Below are 22,339 nucleotides of genomic sequence, written 5' to 3' on the forward strand. Positions count from 1 at the left end.
GCACTTTGATTTGCAAATCAGTGGTCTCATGTTCGAACCCCATGACACATTAATAGTGCGTGTGAGAAATTTCACCATCCTTCTCCCGATATCACTTGTATAAAAAGAAAAAACTGTAATAACAATAACAAGGAGGGGCCCTTGCCAGATTTAACTTGGGCCTGAAACGTATGAGCCCAAACTCAGGCCCATGAGTACCTTCTCTGATGCTGAGGGTTGCGCTTGCGCAATCAAACTCTTGGTGGACGCTCTTTGCATCGCTTCCAACTGACCGACTGCGAGCCGTCGCGCATTTCTTTGACCCATAAAACCCACAAAGCCGCAGCGACAGCCTCCTTCATATCCAAACCTAAACATTTCTTTGGCTCTGCGAAAAATCGCATCGACTCTTCAGCGCGAAGCTCCATAGCCAGACAGAGAGAGAATGCCAGGCCTAACATGCAACGCCTGCAACAAAGAGTTGGTGGACGACGCGGAGCAAAAGCTCCATTACAAGTCTGAATGGCACCGCTACAATCTCAAGCGCAAGGTACCGTCCATTTTCATCTTCTTTCATCTGCGTATATATCATTTCTAGGGTTTTAGTTTGATTGTTTTTGTTCAATTTGTTGATTATTCCCCCAATCCGCTGCTGGTTTAAGATAGGAAAAGCAAGGGATTTGAAATTCCCAGACGATGGAATAAGAAAACGAATTCCAATTTTCTGGGGCAAATATGTTTCGTTAGGCGTTTTAGTTTCTTTCCTTTTTTATTGGATCTCAAACAGATATTGGAAATCTTTATTGCTGGTTTAAGTTTGGTCCTGCTGATGTCTTTTGGATGCTTCATTGTTTAAGATGCCAATCTTTGGATTCTAAGATTTTGGTCTATGACTGTGAGCAAATATCAGTTTATGCAGGCATGTCTGATAAAGCTGAGCTGAATTTGTCTTTAAATTCACATTTGCCCACAGGAGGATTATAGATTCTGTCTTCTATTTTGGTTTGCGATTAATTAATTTGACATTGGCTACAAATGGTGTCGTCTTGTTAGTACTCACTTGATGAAATTCTTTTATTGAATGTTGTATATTATGGCATGCTAGCGCAGCATCGTGTTCACTTACATTATTACATACATGTTTGATTATCTTTAATAAATTCTGAAGTATTCTTTAAAATAATCAGGTAGCCGGTGTTCCCGGGGTGACAGAAACATTATTTATAGCAAGACAAGATGCACTCGCCCAGGAGAAAAACGGTTTAAGTGAAACCCCGATGCTCTACAGTTGTGGTCTTTGTGGCAAAGGGTATAGAAGTTCTAAGGCTCATGCTGAGCATCTCAAATCACGAAGTCACATTCTGAGGGCCTCTCAAGGGACCAGTGATCAAGAAGAGAAGGCAATAATTAGGCCACTTCCCAGTCGTGTTGTGAATAAAGCTCCCCCCAAAAGACAGGAAAGTGATGAGGAAACTGAAGAAAGTGAAGATGAGTGGGAGGAGGTTGATTCTGATGAAGACTTGGTTGGTGAGACTGCAAAATCTTTGACTGAAATGAACGTAGATGAGCATGCCTCCAATGAGGATATGGATGAAGATGACTTTGAGGAGTTGGATCCATCCTGTTGCTTTATGTGCGATCTAGAGCATGATACCATTGAAAGCTGCATGGTTCACATGCACAAACAACATGGATTCTTCATTCCTGATATTGAGTATTTAAAGGATCCAAAAGGCCTCCTTACTTATCTTGGTCTTAAGGTACTGAAATACCTTCTATGTTCTTTTCCTGGAGAAACTTGTTCCCATTTTGGCTTTTTCTTCAGAAATTGGTTGACTCTTTACATCTTAAATTTTCAGGTTAAAAGGGATCTTATGTGTCTGTACTGCAATGATAGGCGCCATCCTTTTAACAGTTTGGAAGCAGTTAGGAAGCATATGTCGGCAAAAAGCCATTGCAAGGTACATTATGGCGATGGTGACGATGAAGAAGAAGCCGAGTTAGAAGAGTTCTATGATTACAGCAGCAGGTTATTCAATTTTGTCAATGGCTATTGTGTTATGTTATTTGTTGTAAGCATTACTTTTCTTCTATATGTCTTGGTATCTCTTAGCTGAACTACTTCTGTCTTGGTTTTCAGTTATGTGGATGAGGCTGGCAAACAATTGGTTGTATCAGGTGATATGGCAAACAGCGTAGAACTTGGGAGTGGTGGCTCTGAGCTCATCATTACTAGACGATCTGATGATGGCACATCAACCAAAACACTTGGTTCCCGGGAATATTTGCGCTATTATCGCCAGAAGCTGCGCCCATCACCTACAAATGGTACCGCCATTACAGCTGCATTAGCCTCAAGGTTTGTTCTAATCCCTTATGCTGGGTATTCTCTATAGTTTGAGTAAACAATTTGGATCGAGCCTTCCCCTATATTCACATTGGAAATAAATAAAGAAAACAAATCATGTGGTGACAGAAGTTGTGTTCTGATTTTCAGGTACAAGAGCATGGGGTTGGCGACTGTGCAGTCAAAAGAACGAATGGTCAGGATGAAGGTACTGAAGGAAATGAGAAGATCGGGAGTGGAGGCTATGCGCAGTAAGATGGGAATGAAAAGCAACGTCATTCGGAACCTGCCCAAGAATTGCACATATTAGTCCTCAAGGACTCCTATTTCTAGAGTTGAATGAATGTTGGAGGCCTAAAGTTCCAGTAAGCACTATTAAGTATCTTGGGTGGGTTGTTTAAGACCGTTTGAGTATTCATAGGAAGTGTCAAGATTTCTTTTGTATGAACTACAATTTACCAATAGCAATATTTTGCAAGTGTTATGGTATGAATGTCTATGTTTTTGTACGAAATATATATATTTTCTTTCTACATAATTAGAAAAACAATTTTAATATTTATGTTAATTCACAGGAGATACTTCTTTATTTCTGGTTTTTTTTCAAAAAAATTTAAATTTTTTATAAATTTATTTATGGTTATCTTCTGGGAAGATTTGGCTCCTTAATATGTGCTTTGTCCTATTGGTTTATGGAGTCCATTGTGGATGCTCTTACTGTTAAATATTTTTTATTATTATTTTATATGAAGAGGGAGCATTTATGCTAAACTAAAAAAAGAAATAAATCAACCAAGGTGGTTGGTGTGAGTAATTCGGCACTCTCATTCCTTAAGAGAGGTCAGGGGTTCGATCCCTGCTCTCGTACGGAGTCACCACTTTGGCCAACACTTTACCCCTTACGGGCCGACCCGGTGTGAGTGGGGATTAGTCTGGGTTGTGGTTAAGGCTTAAAGGTGCCACCCATAATTAGGGCACATCCAGAACCACCTCATGGTTTAGATCCAAAAAAAGAAAAAGAAAAAAAAAAGAAATAAATCATTTATGATTTTCTAAACTAGGGAGCATAGTTAGAGTTGAAATTTTATAAGGAGTTCTTAAAATAGCTTTATAGTATTTTTAATTAAATTTTAACTAAAAATTAAGGAGCATGATTGTTGATGCTCATTTTTTAAGAAATCCCACGCAAAATGGCATCATTGAATATGCTGTAACAAGAGAGATGTCTTTGTCTTTGGAACATAGGCGGAAGAGAATAATTCGGTAGAAAGAAAAAGATGCTGATATAAATTGGTGACTCTAAAATGTAATTACATACTAATTTGTTCTCTACCTTAAACATTTAATAAGAAAATTATTGATTTGGCCAACAAAGTTTAGCCAATGTCCAGTGAAAAAGGGTCTTGACATGCATATCGAATCCCCATGACACCTTGGTCGTGTTTATAACAAATAGCCCCCTCCCCCTTCCTGATGTTAGCAAAAAGAAAATTATCGATTTGAGAAAGAAAAAAGACAGGAAGAAAAAAATCCAATCACATCATCGTCGCCAAGCAAAAGAAGATTTTCAGCCATGCATATTTTCAGGATTATAAAGGTAAATAAAAAGAAAATATTAATTTTAAAACTTTAATAGGTGTGCTGAGAAAATAAGCTTAAAGACTAACGAGTGTAGAGAGAGTGTGAGTGAGAAGGTGGGAAGGAGATTTTGGTGACTAAACAGTAAACACTAAACTAATCCACATATTAATAAGATATGAAGCAAAGGTTATACTTTTAAGCAACAAAGGGGACCCATGGAACCAATAGATGTGTCATGTAATGTCCAATCAGCACATCTCATTGCAGATCTAAAAATATACAATCCAGATGTAGCTTGCTTTTACACGTAAACAAACTACTGAAGAGATCCACAGCAAGCATGCCGGTGCCTTCCACTTCCTTCCAATGGATCTCTTTCTTGCCCCTTCACTTCTACTCTATTTAAGCACTGCCACAAGATCTAATGAGATTTACTTGTTCACAAAATAGTGTTAAAATTCATGGAATTGATAGATGTACTGTACACAGAAAATGAGTTGGCTTTTATTTATTTTTTATATACTGGTATAGACAGATTACTTCATGAAAAGTTTTCCATTGCAGGGAAAACTTGACCTGCACAAAGGAGGATGCATAAGATCCATGAGTAGAGCATACCTAATTGTCATAGAAGCGAGAACGACGTCTACGTGAACTGCAAATAAAAGAGCAATATGCAAATAAGTTTTAGGTAAAGACTAGAAACCAATAAACTCTACCTACTCTTACAAAACTTAAATGAGAGCAATAAAGCTCAACAGTTAGTATGCGCATGTGCAAGTGCTGAGCTCTCCAAACCCCCACTTAAAGAGATTCCTACTGGCACAGGTAGCTAGTCCAACGAGAAAATGAATCATATGGTGCATTGTTTAGGTTTATTTCAGTAAGATGGTGTACTAGATTTCTTGCAGCAGGTGTCCTTGCCATGACTAGGTGGGGATATATGACATTAAATGATAAGTTATGCAGTCCAATTTAATTCATAAAAGTTGATGTACAAACACAACTGTAAATAGAAAGATACTATCAGCCAAATCATGAAGGCAAAGATTAAAATCCAAAGATACAAGAATGAAAAAGAAACATCACAAACCTTCGATGACTGGAGCCACCCCTGGAGGAGCCATTTGAACTCATAAAATCATCATCAGTCTCATCTGCTCTATACTCAGGGAATTCAACAGATGTCACAGAACCTTCATCAGAATTCGAATTATCATAGCTTGCTCGGCGACTTCCTCTTCTTGCGTCACCAACTCTTGACCTTCTTCTGTTTCTAGAATTTCGTAAGTTATCAAAAACCTGATATAAGATACAGGAGGTCCACCAGTTACGTTCGTCCCCATGGAAGTCCTCAAACTCATCTCCAGTCTCATCATCACCATATTCAATCACATAGTCTCCTAAAACCACCCCACGAGGGACTTCCGAATGAATAGTGCTCAAAACATCTATGATCTCGGAGGACTGCTGGAAATTATCCCAATCAAGCTGCCGAGCAGGATCAATTTTTGAAGGACGAGAATGAGGATGCTCTAGTTGAGCATGTTTTTGTAATTCCAAGTATGTACCCATAAACGTACATTGATGTTCCTCACAACAACGCTTCTTCACATCTAGATGTCTACGAGCCTTGTCAACAACCACCCACCCAGTAACTTCCCCCCTACACAAGGGACAAGTAGGCCTGCAATCTTCTTCTGATGCCATTTGTTCAGTATTTACTGCAGGACTCACATCAGATTTTGAAGGAGATGACATACCATATGCACTTTTGAAACGGTCTAAACAATTGGAGTGTAAGTGGTTTGTATCACAAACAAAAGCATGGCATCCTTTCTCATAAGATGAGCACTGAAGGAGTACACCGTTGTGAGGGAAATCCAAACATATAGGACAAGTCACATCTTCCCAATTTGTATTTAATTCAACATCTTCCATATTGAATGAACTGGGTTGAAGCCCAACTCCTCTTTCATTAGAAGCTTTAAAGGCCATGAAGGGGGCTATTATTTAGAATTAGCACAAGCACATGACAATGCACCCCACACTTGGATCAGACACACCACTTAACCAATGGGAATTCTGAGAATGAACTACACAATCTTCCAGGTCAACAGTCACTTATCCCATATGATAGTATCCTACACAAGGCTGTAAATGATCACAATAAGTATGGATGGATGGTGAAACGCAAGCCATATGAAGAACTGCAAAATTGTTCCCTACATTCTATACTCTGACCTATAATTAAAAACAAAATTTCCACTGACTGGAGTTATTACAGCACATTAGAGGAACCTTATAAAGGACATAAACCGAAGGAATATTAGATTGTAGTGAGCCAAGAAACACCAGTTTTGAACAACACAAAACTCAAACCAGTAAAAAAAACCTCACAAAACTGCCCTTAGATTAGCATATTACCTTTATCTATGACCTAAATGTTCAGCATGATAGCAAGAAAAGTAGGCTTCGCAGAGAATCCGGACTAAAAAGTTTTGAACAAAGGCCTGTAAAACATGTTCAGTAAGACATTTCTTTTTATCTTTGTAAGCAGCCACGACCTACTATATAGATTTAGCAAAGCTGAGTAACCAAACAATATAGAACACAATAATATATATGTATAAGATCAATCTATTTAATTCTTCTGAGTTGGTTTTAGTAGCCAAGATGTTACGCGGTATGTTTATCTCCAATTCTTCAGGTTTAGAGTTGAATAGAACAACCAAAATAAAAGTCAACAGGCGCAAACAGCCACCACAGGAAAATCAATTTCAATAAGCAACTTCTTCAGCATAATTTAAGACTAGTATTTGACTTTAATCAAATTCAATAACCCATTACCCGTACGCTTCATACATACTAGCAAACCAAGCAACAACTCTAACGATTCGAAACTATCCATGAAGCTGAAATGGGGTCAATAACAAACTAATCAATCCAAAATTATTGACATTAAATAAATTGATTAAACCTGCATAAACACCAAAGATTCATAGTTATTCTGAGCAAATATGAATCAGAATCAATAAGCAATCACACAACACACACAAGCACAACTGATCAAACCAGGACTTGGGTATTCAGTCAACTGGCAAATGATCCAACAAAACGACCAAGGCAGCAAAATCATTGATGAAATGTTAAAGGATGAAACATTTACGCTAATGGGTATTCACTTAAATTAAAAAAGGCCAAAAATTGAGGCACAACAATAAAAATTGGAAGAGAAAAACGAAACCCAGAAACTGAGACACAAAATTTGCAACCTGACTCACCTAATATGTGAGAATCTTCGATTGAAAAATGCAAAACCCCTCTGTGTAGAGACAGAGAGAGGCAGGGAATGAGAGAATTTTAATTTCCTTTTCTTTTTGTTTTGTTTAATTTTATGAGAGTAAAAGAGAGCATTCTTGGTCTCTCTTCCTTTATGCGTGTGTGATTGGGGAGAGAGGTCAGTTTTCTGAGGAGTAGGTAGGGTCTCTTTCTCTTTCTTCCTTTTTTTTTTCTTTCCCAAAAGAATGATATATAAAAGGCAAATTATGCATCCAAATTTGTTGGTAAAATGACTAACATACCCTTATGCTTCTTTGACCAAGCTCATGTGACAGTGACAGAATCCATTAGGCTAGCAAGCCATTCACACTGAACTTCTTTTTTTTCATATGTGGGGAGTGGATTATGGATTGTCTGCTGCTTAAACCATAAAATTTGTTTTTCTTTTTGGGTATATTCTATAGGCCTGCAATTTTGTTTTTCCTTCAATTAGTTACTATATTTGATAATTAATGTATTTACATACATGTGTATATTCCACATACATAAAAAAAAAAGTCTTGTTTCTTGTTTAATATATTGTGTTTTTAAATTAATAATAGGAATGATTAGGGAAATACTTTCTTATTTATTATTTGCACTCCTCGTATTAGAGAGATGATCAGTAATATGGTCAATACAGTAAATACGATATCCTGCTTAAGAGATTTTCAGATATTACTAAGCAATAATACTAAGCGTGACTGAATTATAATAATATCTAAATGATTGATCAATATAAATCGATAAGCAACATAAAAGTAAATCATAGTAATAATTTCGTTTTCTATCATTTTGTTGGGGTTTAAGAGCTTCATTTTGTCATTATTAGAAAAAGTTGCTTTTTATTATGTCATGGTTCATTAAACATCAACCAAAGTTGACCCAAAAAAACCATCGATCAAATTGACTTGCATGTGAGGTGTGGAGTTGTACCCACTTTGGTGGGCGGTAACCCGGTTTAAGTACTTGCATGTTCCAAAAAGTCAAGCTCCTTGCAATTCATCATTTCCCCAAACTCCAAAGTCAAATACCACTGTTTTTTTTATAAAAAAAATTTAATTTTTTTATTTATCATTTTCTTGTGTAATAAAATGTCATTTTCGCAGTCAACAACAAAATATTGAAACACCAAAAAAAGAAAAAATAATATTGAAGCTTTCAATAATATTTATTTGACGTGCAAGTGTTAGTCGATTTTCATGATCTCTTATGACATTGTTTATTGAAAGATTATGTATTAAAAATGACAAGTGGCTGATTTTAATACCTAACTATTGTAATTAGAATGAGAACCGAATAAAGGAACCAAATCTTTTTTTTTTCCTCTCAATTCTCTCACATCAATCGAATTTCATATAGATCTTATGGTATCATGGATTTCATCTCGTGCTAGAGAGTTAGAGAAATTTTAAAAAATATTGAATTCCACAACATTTTTTTAAGGAAGAATAAAAGATAGTCAACCTTTAAATGTGAACTATTAACCCTAGAATGATATTTCCCTGTAGTTTGCATGCGATTTGGATCCGCTCAAACGTAAATAGTTTGTAAATAATTGCGGGCTTCGAATTTTCTAGTTTAAAAATAACATAAAAAGTTTTTTTTAATCAATAAGAACATAAAATAGATGAGAAAATTACACACCAATGAGCAATGACTTTCACAAATTGGTTGTAGAAATAACTTAAAATGAAAGGGAGAAGAAACCATTTTATTCTTCTCTCTCTTGCCAAAGGAAAATGAAACGGAAAAGAAAAATTGACAAATATGAATTTTGATTTTACATAATTAATATTGTAGACCTTATATTAACCACTATGCATGAAAGAACCAATAAATTTTACAAATTAGTCCTCTACAAAGTACAAACCACTTGGTGTGGTGTACATGCGTATATGAAGTTATGAACCGAGACTGCTTAATGCACATACAACAACCAAACCCCAAAATTGTTATAAAGAAAACAATTCAACCCCAAAATAAAACCACTTCTAAAACTGACCTAAACCCTGAAACGCCATTGCGGGTTGGTATATGAGTGTATGACCATTTGATCATATTCTCCCTGCACAACCGGAACGGTGAATGAACTATTTCTGCTCCTCTATAATCCGGGTTACAATGCCAACAGCAATAGTGCTTCCTAATGCCCTTAAAAATGCCCTCCCAAGGGCTCTAGAATTAGAGAACTCTTCCACACAAACTGGCTGGTGCAAAACAACCTGAAATAAGAGCAGGAAAGGATCGGTTATTATTGATACCAAAAGTACAGTACAATTAACCTGCAAAACAGCAAGCAATGCTTTTGATCTTATTCACCTCTACAATGGCGTTCTGCTTTGCTGTAAGACAGCGAGGAGCCTTTCTTGTCACTTTGCCAGTCTTGGGATCAAGTAATGACGATATTTTTATAACTCTGGCAGCCTCCTTTGCATGGTGTATGTGAAATTCCAACTGCTCATTCCAGTCATATTAGATCGCTTTCCATAAAACAACAGTGACGCAGACAGCAAAGTAATTTGTCACGCAAATAAAATACAAACCTGAGAGCCAATTAAAATTGGGGTTGTAACATCCAAAACCAGCACCTTCAATTCCAAATGTTTTGCAACTGCAACTGGGAAACCAGGGTGACAGAGCACACCTCCTGCCATCACATGACCTCCATCTATGCCTTGCAGAGTAACAGCCACATTGTCTCCAGCTCTCGCAATTACACAAGCCTGAGAGTCACGTTCTAAAGAGCGTACGGTCCCTAATTCTCCCGAAGGCATAACCAGAACCTACACAATTAACTGATTATGGCTACAGTGCAAGGAAAGACACAAGGGTGGTGGAGCAAAGGAACTGTTCACATATATAATTGATTTGGCTAGACCAGAAATCTGATTATAAAATGGATTACTTGCATTAGAATATACATGAGCCTGTCATCAAATCGTATGGATCAACTTTATCCAAGAAATAACAAAAGAGACAGAGACAGCCAATTCAATAGCTCACGTCAATAAAAACCACAGAGCAATAAACTGTTGCTATACAAGTATAAGCAATTCCTATTAAACCCAATTGCTTGAACGTACAATTGGATTTTATTGGAATTGTTTATACACAGGACAATGTTCTCTTGTCAGACTGTTAATTTAGACCACACCAATGAAATCCAATTGTGTGAATGTACTGTTCCATTTCATTGGAAATGGTTCTCTTGTCAGACTGTTAATTCAGACCACACATTTAAAGTTTCAAACACGATCCACCTGATCAATAGCAAAGAATGCGGATCATCAACCAGTCTGATAAGAGAATATTTTCTCATATGCGTACTTACATGTAAGTATGTACATGTGCGGGGATATTCTTGAATATATGAAATCTATGGTTTTAACTGATTCACTGAACTATCCATTTGGGAAGGGACCAAACTTTTAGTTAGATTACTCACAACAACATCTAGTACTACCCACCAACATACCTTGAATCCACTTCGGAGAGCTCCTGCTTCCAATTTACCACAAGCAGATACCTGTCCTTGTGAAGAAGATTTAATGACATCACATATAGGCATGAGCAGTGGCTTTGAAAACTCTCTTGTGGGAGGTTGGAGGGAATCAATTGCATCCAACAGGTAAGGTCCATGGTACCTGCATTTCAGTTACCTCAGACTATTTTTCATTTACAATAACAGCTGCACATAAGGAAAAGTTCTCCAACAAATTTCATTAAGATGCTACATTATCTACTTCTTAAGGTGAGTATTATTTGGGCCCTAAAGAAGGTATTTTACATAAAACAAGTTACTATCCCATTATTTTCAATATAATGGCTTCCAAATGATCTGAAGAGTTCACATAAGTAAAAGATTAAGATCCTACGAGAGAGGGAAAAATTCCATAAAAACAAAAATCTGCAATACCCTAATATTAGACCCTATAACTAAGCCAACTAATAAACTAATACTCACATTGTAAAACTAATAAATAGAAACTAAATAAGATAATCTTGATTTCTAAGTTTGCTCCGGCGTATAAAATAAATACTACTTTTCTTCTCGTATCCATCATCAGTAGTGATTTTGAATAGATGAAAAAGTACGAAAACTCACCAAGAAGAAAAACGGGCATCAGAAGGAGCTGCTACCAAATTCTGATTTTCCATGGCACTCAGTGGAATCCAAGACACCAAAGAATCTTTGAAGCCACAGGAACGGAGAAATGTTCCAAGTCTCTGTTTAATCAAATCAAACCGATCCTTGGAGTACTCAACAATATCCATCTTGTTCACAGCAACTATAATTTGATCAACACCAAAGCTTCTGATAAGTTGTGCATGCTCCTTTGTCTGTCCCTTGCTACCATCCACACCAGCTTCGAATGCGCCAACTGAAGCATCTATGAGAAGTATCGCAGCATCAGCTTGTGTTGCCCCAGATATCATGTTTGGAACAAAATCTTTATGGCCAGGGGAGTCAAGCACAACAACATGATATTTTCTGGAATCAAAGTATGCAACGGCCACTGTCATAGTTATTCCTCTTTCCCTTTCTTCTGCACTCTCGTCCAATGCCCAAGCATATGCAAAAGAGCCCTTACCCTGATTAAATCATGAACCCAAGTTGAACACAAGATTCAAGGTTCCGAAACACTCAAATACAAAATTGCAATGAGGTTACCTGTAACTTCGCCTCTTTCTCATATTTGTGCATTTCTTTTTTAGATATCCTTCCCAAAAGATGAAGCAGTCTACCTGAGAGTGTTGATTTTCCAGAATCAACATGGCCAACCTACAATAACAAGTGAAATAAAAATTGGCTTCATTTCCTATGAAGTAGTATTAGTAATAATAGGAGGAGGAAGAATGGGATTATAAGACCATAATCAAGTGGCTTACTATTGCAAGATTTAGTTGAGTCAGTGTATCTACAGCTTGGTCAGGGAGCATCCACTTTTCAGGTTTGTAGTCCGCTTGTGAATGAGATCCTCTAACATTAACATTATTAGAAGATCCAGATCTAGCATCCAAATCCAAATTTTTCAAGCCACTGGTAACACTCTGCTGCTTGCCCCTAATCACAGAAGAATTTGTGCTCTCATCCACACTGTCATGTCTGCTTCTTGGCTGCGACGCTGACGAACTATCAGACAATCTACCATTTGCTTGTAAAGTAATTATGTCACTACTTCCATCGTGATAGCTAACTGTCCGATTCTCCAACTGGTTTCCCTCATCAAATCTATCTTGTTTGCTTGTTTGCCCTATTGCAGAGGAGCTATCTGACCATTCAGCACTTGATTGTACACTAATTGCACCACTCTTCTTAGCAACCTTCGAGGAAACTTTTGAAGATTTCAAGTCACTAACACTGGCTGCAAGTAAAACACAGTAGAAGACCGTATCAAACATCTAATCTCAGAAAAGCTAAACAAATGCATTTTAGAAAAATGACCAATAGAGCATGTAGTCTTCTAAAAAATAGATGATTAAAAGAACCTCTTAGTGCACTAGGCAAATATTATATGCAATCAGTTATGGTAGCAGGTTTCTTCTCAGTCCAGAACCAACCAAGCAGTTTCTCAATTACGGGCCTGAAACAACCCATTGTTGAAGACCCCCAAACAAGCTCAAGCCATGGAAAGTTCTGTCCAGGTTTGGCAAGAACTTCTAGACTTTTATATCATAAGTTAGCTTATATTATAAGCACTATAAAACTTTTAAATTTCAAAATAGCATTCCTCTAGCTCTCTCCACAGCTTACTATATTAATATGGGAACTTTTCTCTATAGACTTGAAGTTGTGATTAATAAAATTCACATCACAATGGAACTTTGATAAAATAAGAAAAGTATACCTTTTGAACCCGTTCTGGAGGACCACAATCCATTAGAAACCAAATCATCTGGGGATGGAACATCAAACTTGAAAGGAGCTGTATCATCAACGCAATTAAACTTAGATGTCGCAAGATATATGTCACAGCTATATCTAATGATATTTTTTAAGAAGCAAGATGGTACAATGCTTGGATTAAAAAGCATCTCTCAACTGTGAAAATGGTGATCTAATTCTACTCCACATCATCTTATGGAAAAGGGTGCAGACCTATATTAATATGGTGATTGTTATGAATGTTAAAAGCATTATAGAATTCATGGATAGGTCCTTGGAAATCCCCAAGCTTGTGGAAATTATTGCCCTCTTCTATCACAAAATCATCTTTCTGCTGATGAAATAGTACAGCCTGTTTGGGTATCTGGCGCGGCAATGATGCAAAAAGAGACTTGGCCATTATGGATGCTCCAGAATCTTTGCATCTGCCTTCAACTGCATGAAAGAGATCTACTCTAAAAAAGGGCAATGAACTTGATTTTTATTTTGTTTTTTATAGGATGCAATGAACTTGAAATGAAACCCGAGTAACAAGGACACTAACCTAGAAATATTTGCCTGAAACATATGAGATCCACCCAAAGGGTGATCTCAAATGAAAGTTAGATTAAATATAGTATCCTTACGCAAACCAAAAATACATACAAATTCTTCTTATATTGCAAAAAGGAAACGAGGGCTAAGGAAAAGGAGTGTCCTTGTCACACAGAAATCCAATCAAAAAATAAAAATCATACAGTAGCTCAAAAATTATATTGTGGAGCCTATGATACACTTATTACCTGTTTTCTTATCACTATTGCTTTTCACCACAGGGTTTCGAAGAACCCCACAAATGTCGCATGCAGACATGCTCCCCTCATTGTCGTACGTGCAAATGGAACAACGCCAGACCTCAGGCCTTTCAGTTTCCCACTTTGACTCAAGTGCTTTGCCTGTTAAAGCAATTACATGTTGAGCAGTTGGTATAACAGTTAACATGTATAATATCAGCACAACAGCTGCATATCTGAAGGGTAATTATTAGTAAACAAACGATGTAAACAGATAAATAAGGATTTATTGACAGAGACTTCGCAATTTACAAATTTAGCTAGCATTTTTCAGATTGCAAGGTAGCATGGCATCATATGAGATTTTCAAAAAATAAAAAAATTGGACAAGCCAACATCTTCTAGATTGCACAAACATCTTTCAATCTAAAAGTGAATTGAACCTTTGTGCTTTTTGAAGATTGAACCAACACAACAGATCACTGAAGCCAATATACACTTGTATCAAAAAGGGAAATAAGCAAGGGAAAAATTACTCCAAAACCTGTAAAATAACATGCAGAGTGAAACTGATCTGATTACCCACTCTTCTAGTCAATGAAATATAAAACTTAAATACACTATCAAATGGCCATTGTCAACCAATGGCAATAGCCTCAAGAAGATGCGACTAAGGGCACAACCTAACAAGATAAAGCCTGGGTGAAACAATGAAATAAATTCAATTTAAAAAAGTCACTAACCATTATTTTTTATGGCGGAATCATCATCATAATCATAATCATAATCGTCATAGGCATCGTAGTCATCATCATAATCAACTCCGAAGTTTCCTTTACGAGGCATGGTCCTACGGAAAGAAATGGCTCAATTAAAGACAAAAGAACTTACATACAGAAAGCCAACTTTAATCCAACAATAAAATGTGTATACGTAACTGAATGAACCAAAGAGGGACATACCCAGAAGATGCATACACCGAGCAACCCTTATGAGGGTTGATTTAACAAATGTGATCTTAATCTAATTCACAACAATGCTTTTTCAATGCTGAAAACTATTGTACGAGTTTGATTTTGAGCTATGGAATATATTGCTCTGTCTTTCTCCCACATGAATAAGCTGCACCCAAACATACATGTCCACAAAAAATCAGTTCTTGTTACAAAATTGAAATGCTCTGTTTTCTTAAAACAATGAGAATATGAAACATAAAAAACTGAAGCAACTTAGAGAAAATAAAAGCATATTCGAACCGACAGTTTTCTCAGCAACCAAGCCAAGTTAGGAACAACTTGTTAATTACACATTCAAGCCGAATGATATTTTGAGGGGAAAATTCAGTTGAATTTGCACCAGTCTCCACCCAAGTAATATCCAATAAAAGAAATTCGAATAAATAAACAAGCACAGACTGCCGCACATTGAAATTCGATGCATTCCAATACTTCACCGAAAGAATTAGGGTTTACCTGGTGCAGAAGAAGTAGTGACGAGCAACGGAGAAGACGGGTTCTTTTTCTTTCTCTTCTTCTTCGTTTTCTCTGGCTCAATACTGGACTGGATGTCAAGGAGGAAATTGAAGGAAGAGGTAACCTGAACACCTACTTTTTCTAAATACAGAAAGAAAAATAAAAACCTTTCCTGACATACAAAAACGAAAAGGGTCTTATTTATTTATTATTATTATAATTGTAATTCGATATATTTTCCATAAATTCAATGAAAAAAGACCATCAAAGTAATTTTTACATGTTTTGGGTTCGTGTACAATTCAATATACCTTATATTATGTTTGCTTTTAAAAACAATTTTTTTTTGTCATTCTTCCACTAGCCAAATCATAATTCAACATGATGTGTACAAATTATAATTCAACGTAAAATAAATTTTATATATATACGTAAAATATATCATTTTTATAAATAATTTTTATATTAAGTTATCCTCCTATATGGATCAAATTCTAATATGCAAGTCTTGATAAAAATAAAAATTATAATTATAATTTGCAAGTAAAAGAGGAATAACTAATTTGGTGTTTTTAAAAATATTCAGGTTCTTATCGATTTTCGTATTTATTTATTTTTTAATATTTAAATATATATGAATATTTAAAATATATTTAAAGCGTATAGCCGAGCGGCTATACGCTTTTCGAATATTTTAATCGTATCGCCGCCCGGCTATACTCTTTAAATATATACGAATATTTAAAAATATAATTAAAGAGTATAGCCGTGCGGCTATTCTCTTTTTAATATATTTCAATATTTTAATAGTATCGCCGCACGGCTATACGCTTTAAATATATACGAATATTTTAAAATATATTTAAAGAGTATAGCCGTGTGATGATACTCTTTTAATATATTTTAATATTTTAATTGTATAGCCGCGCGGCTATATCATTTTAACATATTTGAATATTTTAATAGTATAGCAGCCCGGTTATACTTTTTTAATATATTTATATACGCTTTTAATATATTTTAATATTTTAATAGTATAGCCGCGCAACAATACTCTTTAAATATATAAGTATATTTTTAAATATATTTTAAGAAGATAGCCGCGCGGCTATACTACATATTTGAGTATTTACTCTTTAAATATCTTCGAACATTTAAATCGTCATCGGTCTTTCTCTCTGTGTGAAAAAGAGTCGTTGTCAGCGTGACTCTGCTTAGAAAGAAGAAAAACTGAAACTTTCCAATTGGAGAAAGACAACAACAGTCAGAAGAAGAAGAACTTTTACATAAAAGTTTGACATGGATGGAGCACTTCAACTTCAAAGTCCTCGGCACTTCACTTGAGGATGGAGCAGTTCAAAGGTCAGTCCCAACACCAGCAATACCAAAGACAAGCGGCAATGGAGAGCCGAAGAAGCTATAGCTGGCAACGGTAAAGCTCTCAGAGAACTCATCATCTACCCTCTTCTCCATTCGCGTGAGGCGCAAAAGATCGGTCTCAAATGGCGTCGAGGTTTACTTCTCTACGTTCCACCGGGCACCGGAAAGACAAAGATCGTAATTGAAGTGGCTCGTGAATGTAGTGCACATTTAACTATCGTCAGTTCTGTTCCCAAACCGTATGATTTGCAGATGGCTTTCGCAAAGGCTTTATCTCATGCATTGCCAGGCAAGCCGCCACCAGTGGCATAGGCCGATGCTGTGATTCTAGAGGACTGCTAGATGTAGCTGTTCAACTCTGTTCGCTGACGGACTTCAACATATGCCTTAGCTGCATCTTGCAAGGGATTTGTTGGGCCTGACCTTGAAGCTTTAGTTCGTGAGGCTGCTGTGCGTGCAAATAAAAGGAACTCATATGCAAATAAAGATGCTGGTGTGTTAAGCTTAGCAACAGAAGACTTGGAGCATGCAATGTCTGAGGTTAAAGCAATTATAACAAGAAGTGTTCCGGTGGAAATCCCAAAGTGACTTGGGAAGATTAATAAAGATGTGAAGGTGAAACTTGTATTCCGAGGTTAATTGGGAAAATGTTGGTGGTCAAAGCGAAGTCAAAAAGATGCTAACGGGATCTGTAATATGGCCTAAAAAACACCAGGATGCATTCAAGCGGTTAGGGATTAGCCCCCCAACAAGGTTTCTGATGTTTGGTCCTCCTGGATGCGGCAAAACCCTCATGACTCGTGCTGTAGCTTCTGAAGCACGGCTGACTCCTTGCTGTGGAGGGTCCAGAACTTTTGAGCAAATGGGTTGGTGAATCTGAGAAGGCTGTGAAATCCCTGTTTGCAAAGGCAACGACTAATGCCCCAGCAATCATATTCTTGGATGAAATTGACAGTCTTGCTGCTATTCGTCAAGGTTTAGCTTCAGATAGGGTTACAATCAGCTGTTTTTTGAATTGGAAGATTTGCATGCGAGAGAAGATGTCATTGTTATTGCTGCTACAAGAAGGCCGGACAAACACTCTCAACACAAGGTACCACTGACTGCTCCCTGCTGCCATGCATGATGCATTTGCTTACTTTGGACTTCATTTGTACTCAAGAAAAAGAAAAAGTAATAAACTTCATTTGGAAGTGCTTCTTCTAAGTTTATCTGATTTTTTGCAGCAGGTTTTCAAGCTTTGGAAAGTTGAGACATTTGAAGAAGATGGGATTTTGGTTTTGGAGTTTGGAGAGACACTTCCCATTGGACCAGGAGTTTTGGGTATTGGGTTTGAAGGGATTTTGAATGACAAGGTGAAGGGATTCTATAGAAGGTGTGTTCTTTGAATTCTGGGTTTGTTAAATTGTTACACAGTCAATAATATTATTACATTTCAATGGTGTAGATATGTTTAAACTTTGATTCATTCTGTGCAGTACATATGAGCATAAGGGTGAGAAGAAAAATATGGCCGTTACACAGTTTGAACAGGTTGATGCCAGGCGGTGCTTTCCATGCTGGGATGAACCTGCTTGGAAGGTAGTGATTTTGTTTAAAGCGATTCTGGAGACTTAACATAGTTGTAATTTCATATTTGAGTCTACTAGGAAAGAAAGAGATTTAATTGACCCCGTTCATTCTTATTGGAACTTTGATTGACAGGCTACATTCAAGATTAGATTGGATGATGTTCCAACATGCCGGTTGTAGAAGAAAAAGTGCATGGACATCTGAAGACAGTTTCATTTCAAGCATCACCAATCATGTCTAGATATTTGGTGGCCGTTGTTGTTGGGTTGTTTGATTATGTTGAAGATCATACATCTGATGGTAAACTCATACACGGTGTCCCTTGTTTTGTGTGAATGTTAGTACAACCTTTTCTTGGTGGTGTCACTTTTCATCTCGTCATAGGGGTCAAAGTGCGGGTCTATTGTCAAGTTGGTAAGGGGAACCAAGGGAAGTTTGCTTTGAACGTTGCAGTCAATACTTGAATTTTACAGAGAGTATGTTTTTGGATCACAATACTACAAAAAATTACTAATCATTCATATTCAAATTTGAAATTACACTTGATGCATGTTGTGGATTATAAGTAGTAGTTTCTCTAGTTTTTTTTTTCCCTTCCCTGCTAATTCTGCATTATTATATTTGGCATTCATAATTGAATCATTGACGAAATGTTTGACAGTTACTTTGCTGTGCCATACTCTTTGCCCAAATTGGATATGGTTGCAATCCCTGATTTTCCTGGCGCCATGGAGAATTATGGTTTAGATACATACCAAGAAACAGCTTTGCTCTTTGATGAACAGAATTCTGCAGCTGCCAACAAGCAATGGGTAACATACACATCCTTAATGTCACTCAGCTTGGTTCATATGATAGTTGTTTTTGAACCCTAAAGAAATGTTTAATCGTTTCATTTGGAATTTTGTGAAAGGTTGCAACTGCCGTGTCACATGAATTGGCACACCAGTGGTTTGGCAATCTTGTAACGATGGAATGGTGGACACATTTATGGCTGAACGAGGGATTTGCAACATGGGTATTGTGGGAGCAAATTTCGTCCCACAAGAATATTCGATTGATTGATTCATCTTTCTTTTTCGCAAAATAAAGTGGAATAAGAGGACCACACCCGGGGGGTGTTGGCCAAATGCCCTCCGATGCTTAAGTTAGTTCAATTGAATCTAGGAGAAACAATAGCTAAAAAGGGTACGGAGATGTGTTTATGGTGTGAACCGGGTGGCCGAAGCCGTGTGTGGTGGCCGGAGCCTTGTGTAAGGAAGAGAGAGAGGCGGCTATGAGGGAATTCCTGCAGTATTTTGTGAGCTTTGAATGGCTTTACCTCATGCATTGCATAGCCTTGTATTTATAGAGCCTCGTAGGGTTAAGGTTTGGAGAAAAATAATCCTTGCTGGAAAAGGAATTATTTTTCTGATTTTAGGAGATTTAAATCAATTAGGGATTTAATGTGAATAAAATCCCTAATCAAGGCAAGAATCCCCAAATCAAATAATCCCCAAATGGAAGGAAATATTTGACCTAGGGTTTTGCTAAAATTAGGTTCCCACAGGTATCACTTCATTTCACTTGTTGTAATTGTTATTTTACATGCTTTTGGACTTAAAGTGAGTATTTTAACGCCATTAGGTGAGCTATTTAGCTACTGATAGCATGTTCCCAGAGTGGAAAATGTGGACTAAGTTTCTTGATGAACTTACTGGGGGTCTTAAGCTCGATGGGCTTGAAGGATCTCACCCCATTGAGCTACGTGGACTAAGTCTTTCCATGGTTTTATTTTAATTCTGTTGTCCAAAATTTTGCTCTTTGGCGGCATCAAACCTATATCACCTGCATGACAGGCTTTAAATAGTAATATTCACCACTGTACTTTGCAGGGCATAATTTATTGAAGGGTATTAGTATATATGTGTTTCGGGTATATCATGTTTTAATCTTTCTTCATTTTGGCCAGGTGGAGATCAATCATGCTTCTGAGGTTGATGAAATAAGGGAGCTTCTGTTATCCGGTTGCTACAGAACTATCTTGGTGCTGAATGCTTCCAGGTTGGTACTCTGGTTTGTTAGCAAGTATCCTTGAAGATTGAAGCAACTATCATATTTCTGAAATTTTTACATTTATGTCATGGAAATTTCCAAAAAATCAAGGCTTCTGGGCATGCAGGATTTTTAAAGGATAGAGATCTTGAGGAGGTTGTTGGATTGTGATGTGAAATACTGAGCTAGCTCAATATCTAGTTCTCTGGCACAATCGTGCGGAGCTTAATGCTAGTCTTTTTTTTTGTCAGAAGAGCTTAATCATAGTCTTTTAGCATAAGTTTGATGCTGGGCTGATCTTGACCCTTGAATCTATCCATACTGAACATAATGGCTGTGGTCTTATTTGTGTATGCCATAAGTTATAGAGTTAGTGAAATAGGGTAACCGTTTATGTAATATCTAAAACGTATAGCCGCGCGGCTATACCCTTTAAATTTATACGAATATCTAAACAGTATAGCCGCGCGGCTATACCCCTTAAATTTATACGAATATTTAAGAAGTAGAACCGCACAGCTATACTGTTTAAATATATTTGAATATTTTAATAGTATAGCCGCGCGGCTATACTAATTAAATAGCCGCACGGCTTTACACTTCAACTGTATTCAAATATTTTAAAAGTATAGCCGCCCGGCTGTATGGTTTAAATATTGCACTCTTTAACTATATTATCTTCAATATTTATTTATTTTTCTGTATAATATTCTAGTATTTATTCATTGGTACTTGGACAACTTATAAAAAGATATATTCTGTTCATATGGCGATTCTTCTAGCCACGATTTAAGAATAGGGAGCTGATTTTCTCATTCCCATTTTCACCACTTACACTCCCTTTTATTTTAAAATATTTTTTAATCAATTTTATTTTTTAAAATTTTTTCTCATTCCTATTATACCCTTATCTACAGTAATTTATTTTTACTTCACTTTTATATTATTATTATTATCTTTTAAAACTTAATTTACTTACACCCCATTTTCAATGGATGGATGAATTCTTTAAAATTATTATTTTAAAAACAAACAAAATATTTTCCCCAGCAACAACCCTCTCTCTCTCCCCCTCTCTTCGTCAGCCCCCTACTCCTCCTCCCATCTCAACCCAACCCAACAGAGCCACCCACCCACCGATAGCCGTCGCTGCCCCAACGCACCTATCACCACAAACGACCTTATAGCCCCAAACGCCCGATAGCCAAGCCACACTCAAACCCCAAAAATCTTTTTAAAAAATCCCGGATCTGGATTTGGTGGTTGAAGAAAGAGGGGGAAAGAGAGAAAGAGAGGGATAGAAAAGGTATAAAGATCTTAGTTATAGCTACCAGTATATAGATGATTGATGTTATTGGATTCCTTTTACTTCTTTTGGTTATGTTTCTGGAGGAGAAGCTAACAAAAAGTGAGGAAGGAAATAAAAAAGGTCCTTCGGAAAGGTTTTTTTGGTCGAAGAAAGAGGGGAAACATAGATGGGGAGAGAGAAGACGGAAAGGTGGGTGTGTAGGAGAGAAGATAACCAGAGGGTGGGTGGGTTTGGGATATATTTTTTTGGTTTAAAAATATTATTTTTAATGAATTCTTTATTATTATTTTTCACACATCAGCACCTCTCCAAAGTGCTCACTTGCCACGTCATCAAGGGTAAAATAGGAAAGATGAAGAATAAAAAAGAGCAAAATTAATTAAAAAGTATTAAAAAACAAAAGAGAATGTAAGTGGAGAAAAAGGGAGTGGGAAAATCAGCTCCCTAAGAATATTATGAGCAGTGCACGTGTGCCGACTGTAATCTTGAAGGTTCTTTTCTAATTTTACAGAACAAAGAGAGTTTCAAAGTTAGATTAGCTTAATTATATTAGCTTTGTTTTTGTTTTTTAATTTAGCAATATCTGAGCTATTGTTTTATATATTTGAGTGAATTTGAAAATATATATATCAATTTAGTTAGATAAATTTTCACTATTCGATCAATTATCTAACTTCCCTC

The 22,339-nt window shown here is 36.7% G+C and overlaps 3 protein-coding genes across 13 annotated transcripts; 1 reads left to right on the top strand and 2 right to left on the bottom strand.

Annotated features, from left to right (window-relative positions):
* The first annotated feature begins 243 nt into the window (after positions 1-243).
* On the top strand, positions 244-2,886 carry LOC110774515 (Zinc finger protein 622). The gene is made up of 5 exons (XM_021979057.2): positions 244-529; positions 1,167-1,739; positions 1,839-2,008; positions 2,120-2,338; positions 2,477-2,886. The coding sequence occupies exons 1-5, from the start codon at positions 425-427 to the stop codon at positions 2,634-2,636; spliced, it is 1,227 nt and encodes a 408-aa protein (XP_021834749.1). The 5' UTR covers positions 244-424; the 3' UTR covers positions 2,637-2,886.
* A 1,163-nt stretch (positions 2,887-4,049) lies between these two features.
* On the bottom strand, positions 4,050-7,408 carry LOC110774546 (E3 ubiquitin-protein ligase, putative (DUF1644)). Of its 9 annotated transcripts, XM_088247645.1 has the most exons (5): positions 7,192-7,408; positions 6,758-6,822; positions 6,335-6,420; positions 5,001-6,061; positions 4,326-4,483 (listed from the first exon to the last, which is right to left on the bottom strand). In XM_088247645.1, the coding sequence occupies exons 4-5, from the start codon at positions 5,903-5,905 to the stop codon at positions 4,444-4,446; spliced, it is 945 nt and encodes a 314-aa protein (XP_088103771.1). In that variant the 5' UTR covers positions 5,906-6,061; positions 6,335-6,420; positions 6,758-6,822; positions 7,192-7,408; the 3' UTR covers positions 4,326-4,443. The 9 variants fall into 9 exon arrangements, with proteins under 9 accessions (XP_021834791.1, XP_021834786.1, XP_088103775.1 ...); XM_021979099.2 differs by lacking the exons at positions 4,326-4,483; positions 6,335-6,420; positions 6,758-6,822 and adding exons at positions 4,050-4,305; positions 4,526-4,562; XM_021979094.2 differs by lacking the exons at positions 4,326-4,483; positions 6,335-6,420; positions 6,758-6,822 and adding exons at positions 4,050-4,316; positions 4,526-4,562.
* A 1,581-nt stretch (positions 7,409-8,989) lies between these two features.
* LOC110774538 (Translation elongation factor EF1A/initiation factor IF2gamma family protein) lies at positions 8,990-15,537 on the bottom strand. Of its 3 annotated transcripts, XM_021979083.2 has the most exons (13): positions 15,364-15,537; positions 14,854-15,013; positions 14,635-14,741; positions 13,901-14,053; positions 13,332-13,553; positions 13,081-13,158; positions 12,122-12,597; positions 11,904-12,014; positions 11,337-11,824; positions 10,707-10,875; positions 9,775-10,014; positions 9,551-9,685; positions 8,990-9,453 (listed from the first exon to the last, which is right to left on the bottom strand). In XM_021979083.2, the coding sequence occupies exons 3-13, from the start codon at positions 14,735-14,737 to the stop codon at positions 9,322-9,324; spliced, it is 2,307 nt and encodes a 768-aa protein (XP_021834775.1). In that variant the 5' UTR covers positions 14,738-14,741; positions 14,854-15,013; positions 15,364-15,537; the 3' UTR covers positions 8,990-9,321. The 3 variants fall into 3 exon arrangements, with proteins under 3 accessions (XP_021834775.1, XP_021834776.1, XP_021834777.1); XM_021979084.2 differs by lacking the exon at positions 14,854-15,013; XM_021979085.2 differs by lacking the exon at positions 13,332-13,553 and having other exon boundaries at positions 15,364-15,535.
* Positions 15,538-22,339: the final 6,802 nt, after the last annotated feature.

Source organism: Prunus avium, chromosome 1 (assembly GCF_965620075.1).
Source record: "Prunus avium chromosome 1, drPruAviu1.hap1.1, whole genome shotgun sequence".
NCBI classification, from domain to species: Eukaryota; Viridiplantae; Streptophyta; class Magnoliopsida; order Rosales; family Rosaceae; genus Prunus; species Prunus avium.

What these genes read in the sequence shown, in the direction of transcription:
- LOC110774515 (XM_021979057.2), top strand. Translation starts at nt 425, where the DNA reads ATGCCAGGCCTAACATGCAACGCCTGCAACAAAGAGTTGGTGGACGAC. An exon ending in GCTACAATCTCAAGCGCAAG is followed by an intron (nt 530 to 1,166) that starts GTACCGTCCATT and finishes TAAAATAATCAG; the next exon opens with GTAGCCGGTGTTCCCGGGGT. An exon ending in TTCTATGATTACAGCAGCAG is followed by an intron (nt 2,009 to 2,119) that starts GTTATTCAATTT and finishes CTTGGTTTTCAG; the next exon opens with TTATGTGGATGAGGCTGGCA.
- LOC110774546 (XM_088247648.1), bottom strand. Translation starts at nt 5,905, where the DNA reads ATGGCCTTTAAAGCTTCTAATGAAAGAGGAGTTGGGCTTCAACCCAGT. An exon ending in GGTGGCTCCAGTCATCGAAG is followed by an intron (nt 4,484 to 5,000) that starts GTTTGTGATGTT and finishes TCCTTTGTGCAG; the next exon opens with GTCAAGTTTTCCCTGCAATG.
- LOC110774538 (XM_021979084.2), bottom strand. Translation starts at nt 14,737, where the DNA reads ATGCCTCGTAAAGGAAACTTCGGAGTTGATTATGATGATGACTACGAT. An exon ending in CAATCACCATATTAATATAG is followed by an intron (nt 13,159 to 13,331) that starts GTCTGCACCCTT and finishes TTGATGATACAG; the next exon opens with CTCCTTTCAAGTTTGATGTT. An exon ending in CTCCAGAACGGGTTCAAAAG is followed by an intron (nt 12,598 to 13,080) that starts GTATACTTTTCT and finishes TTTTACTTGCAG; the next exon opens with CCAGTGTTAGTGACTTGAAA.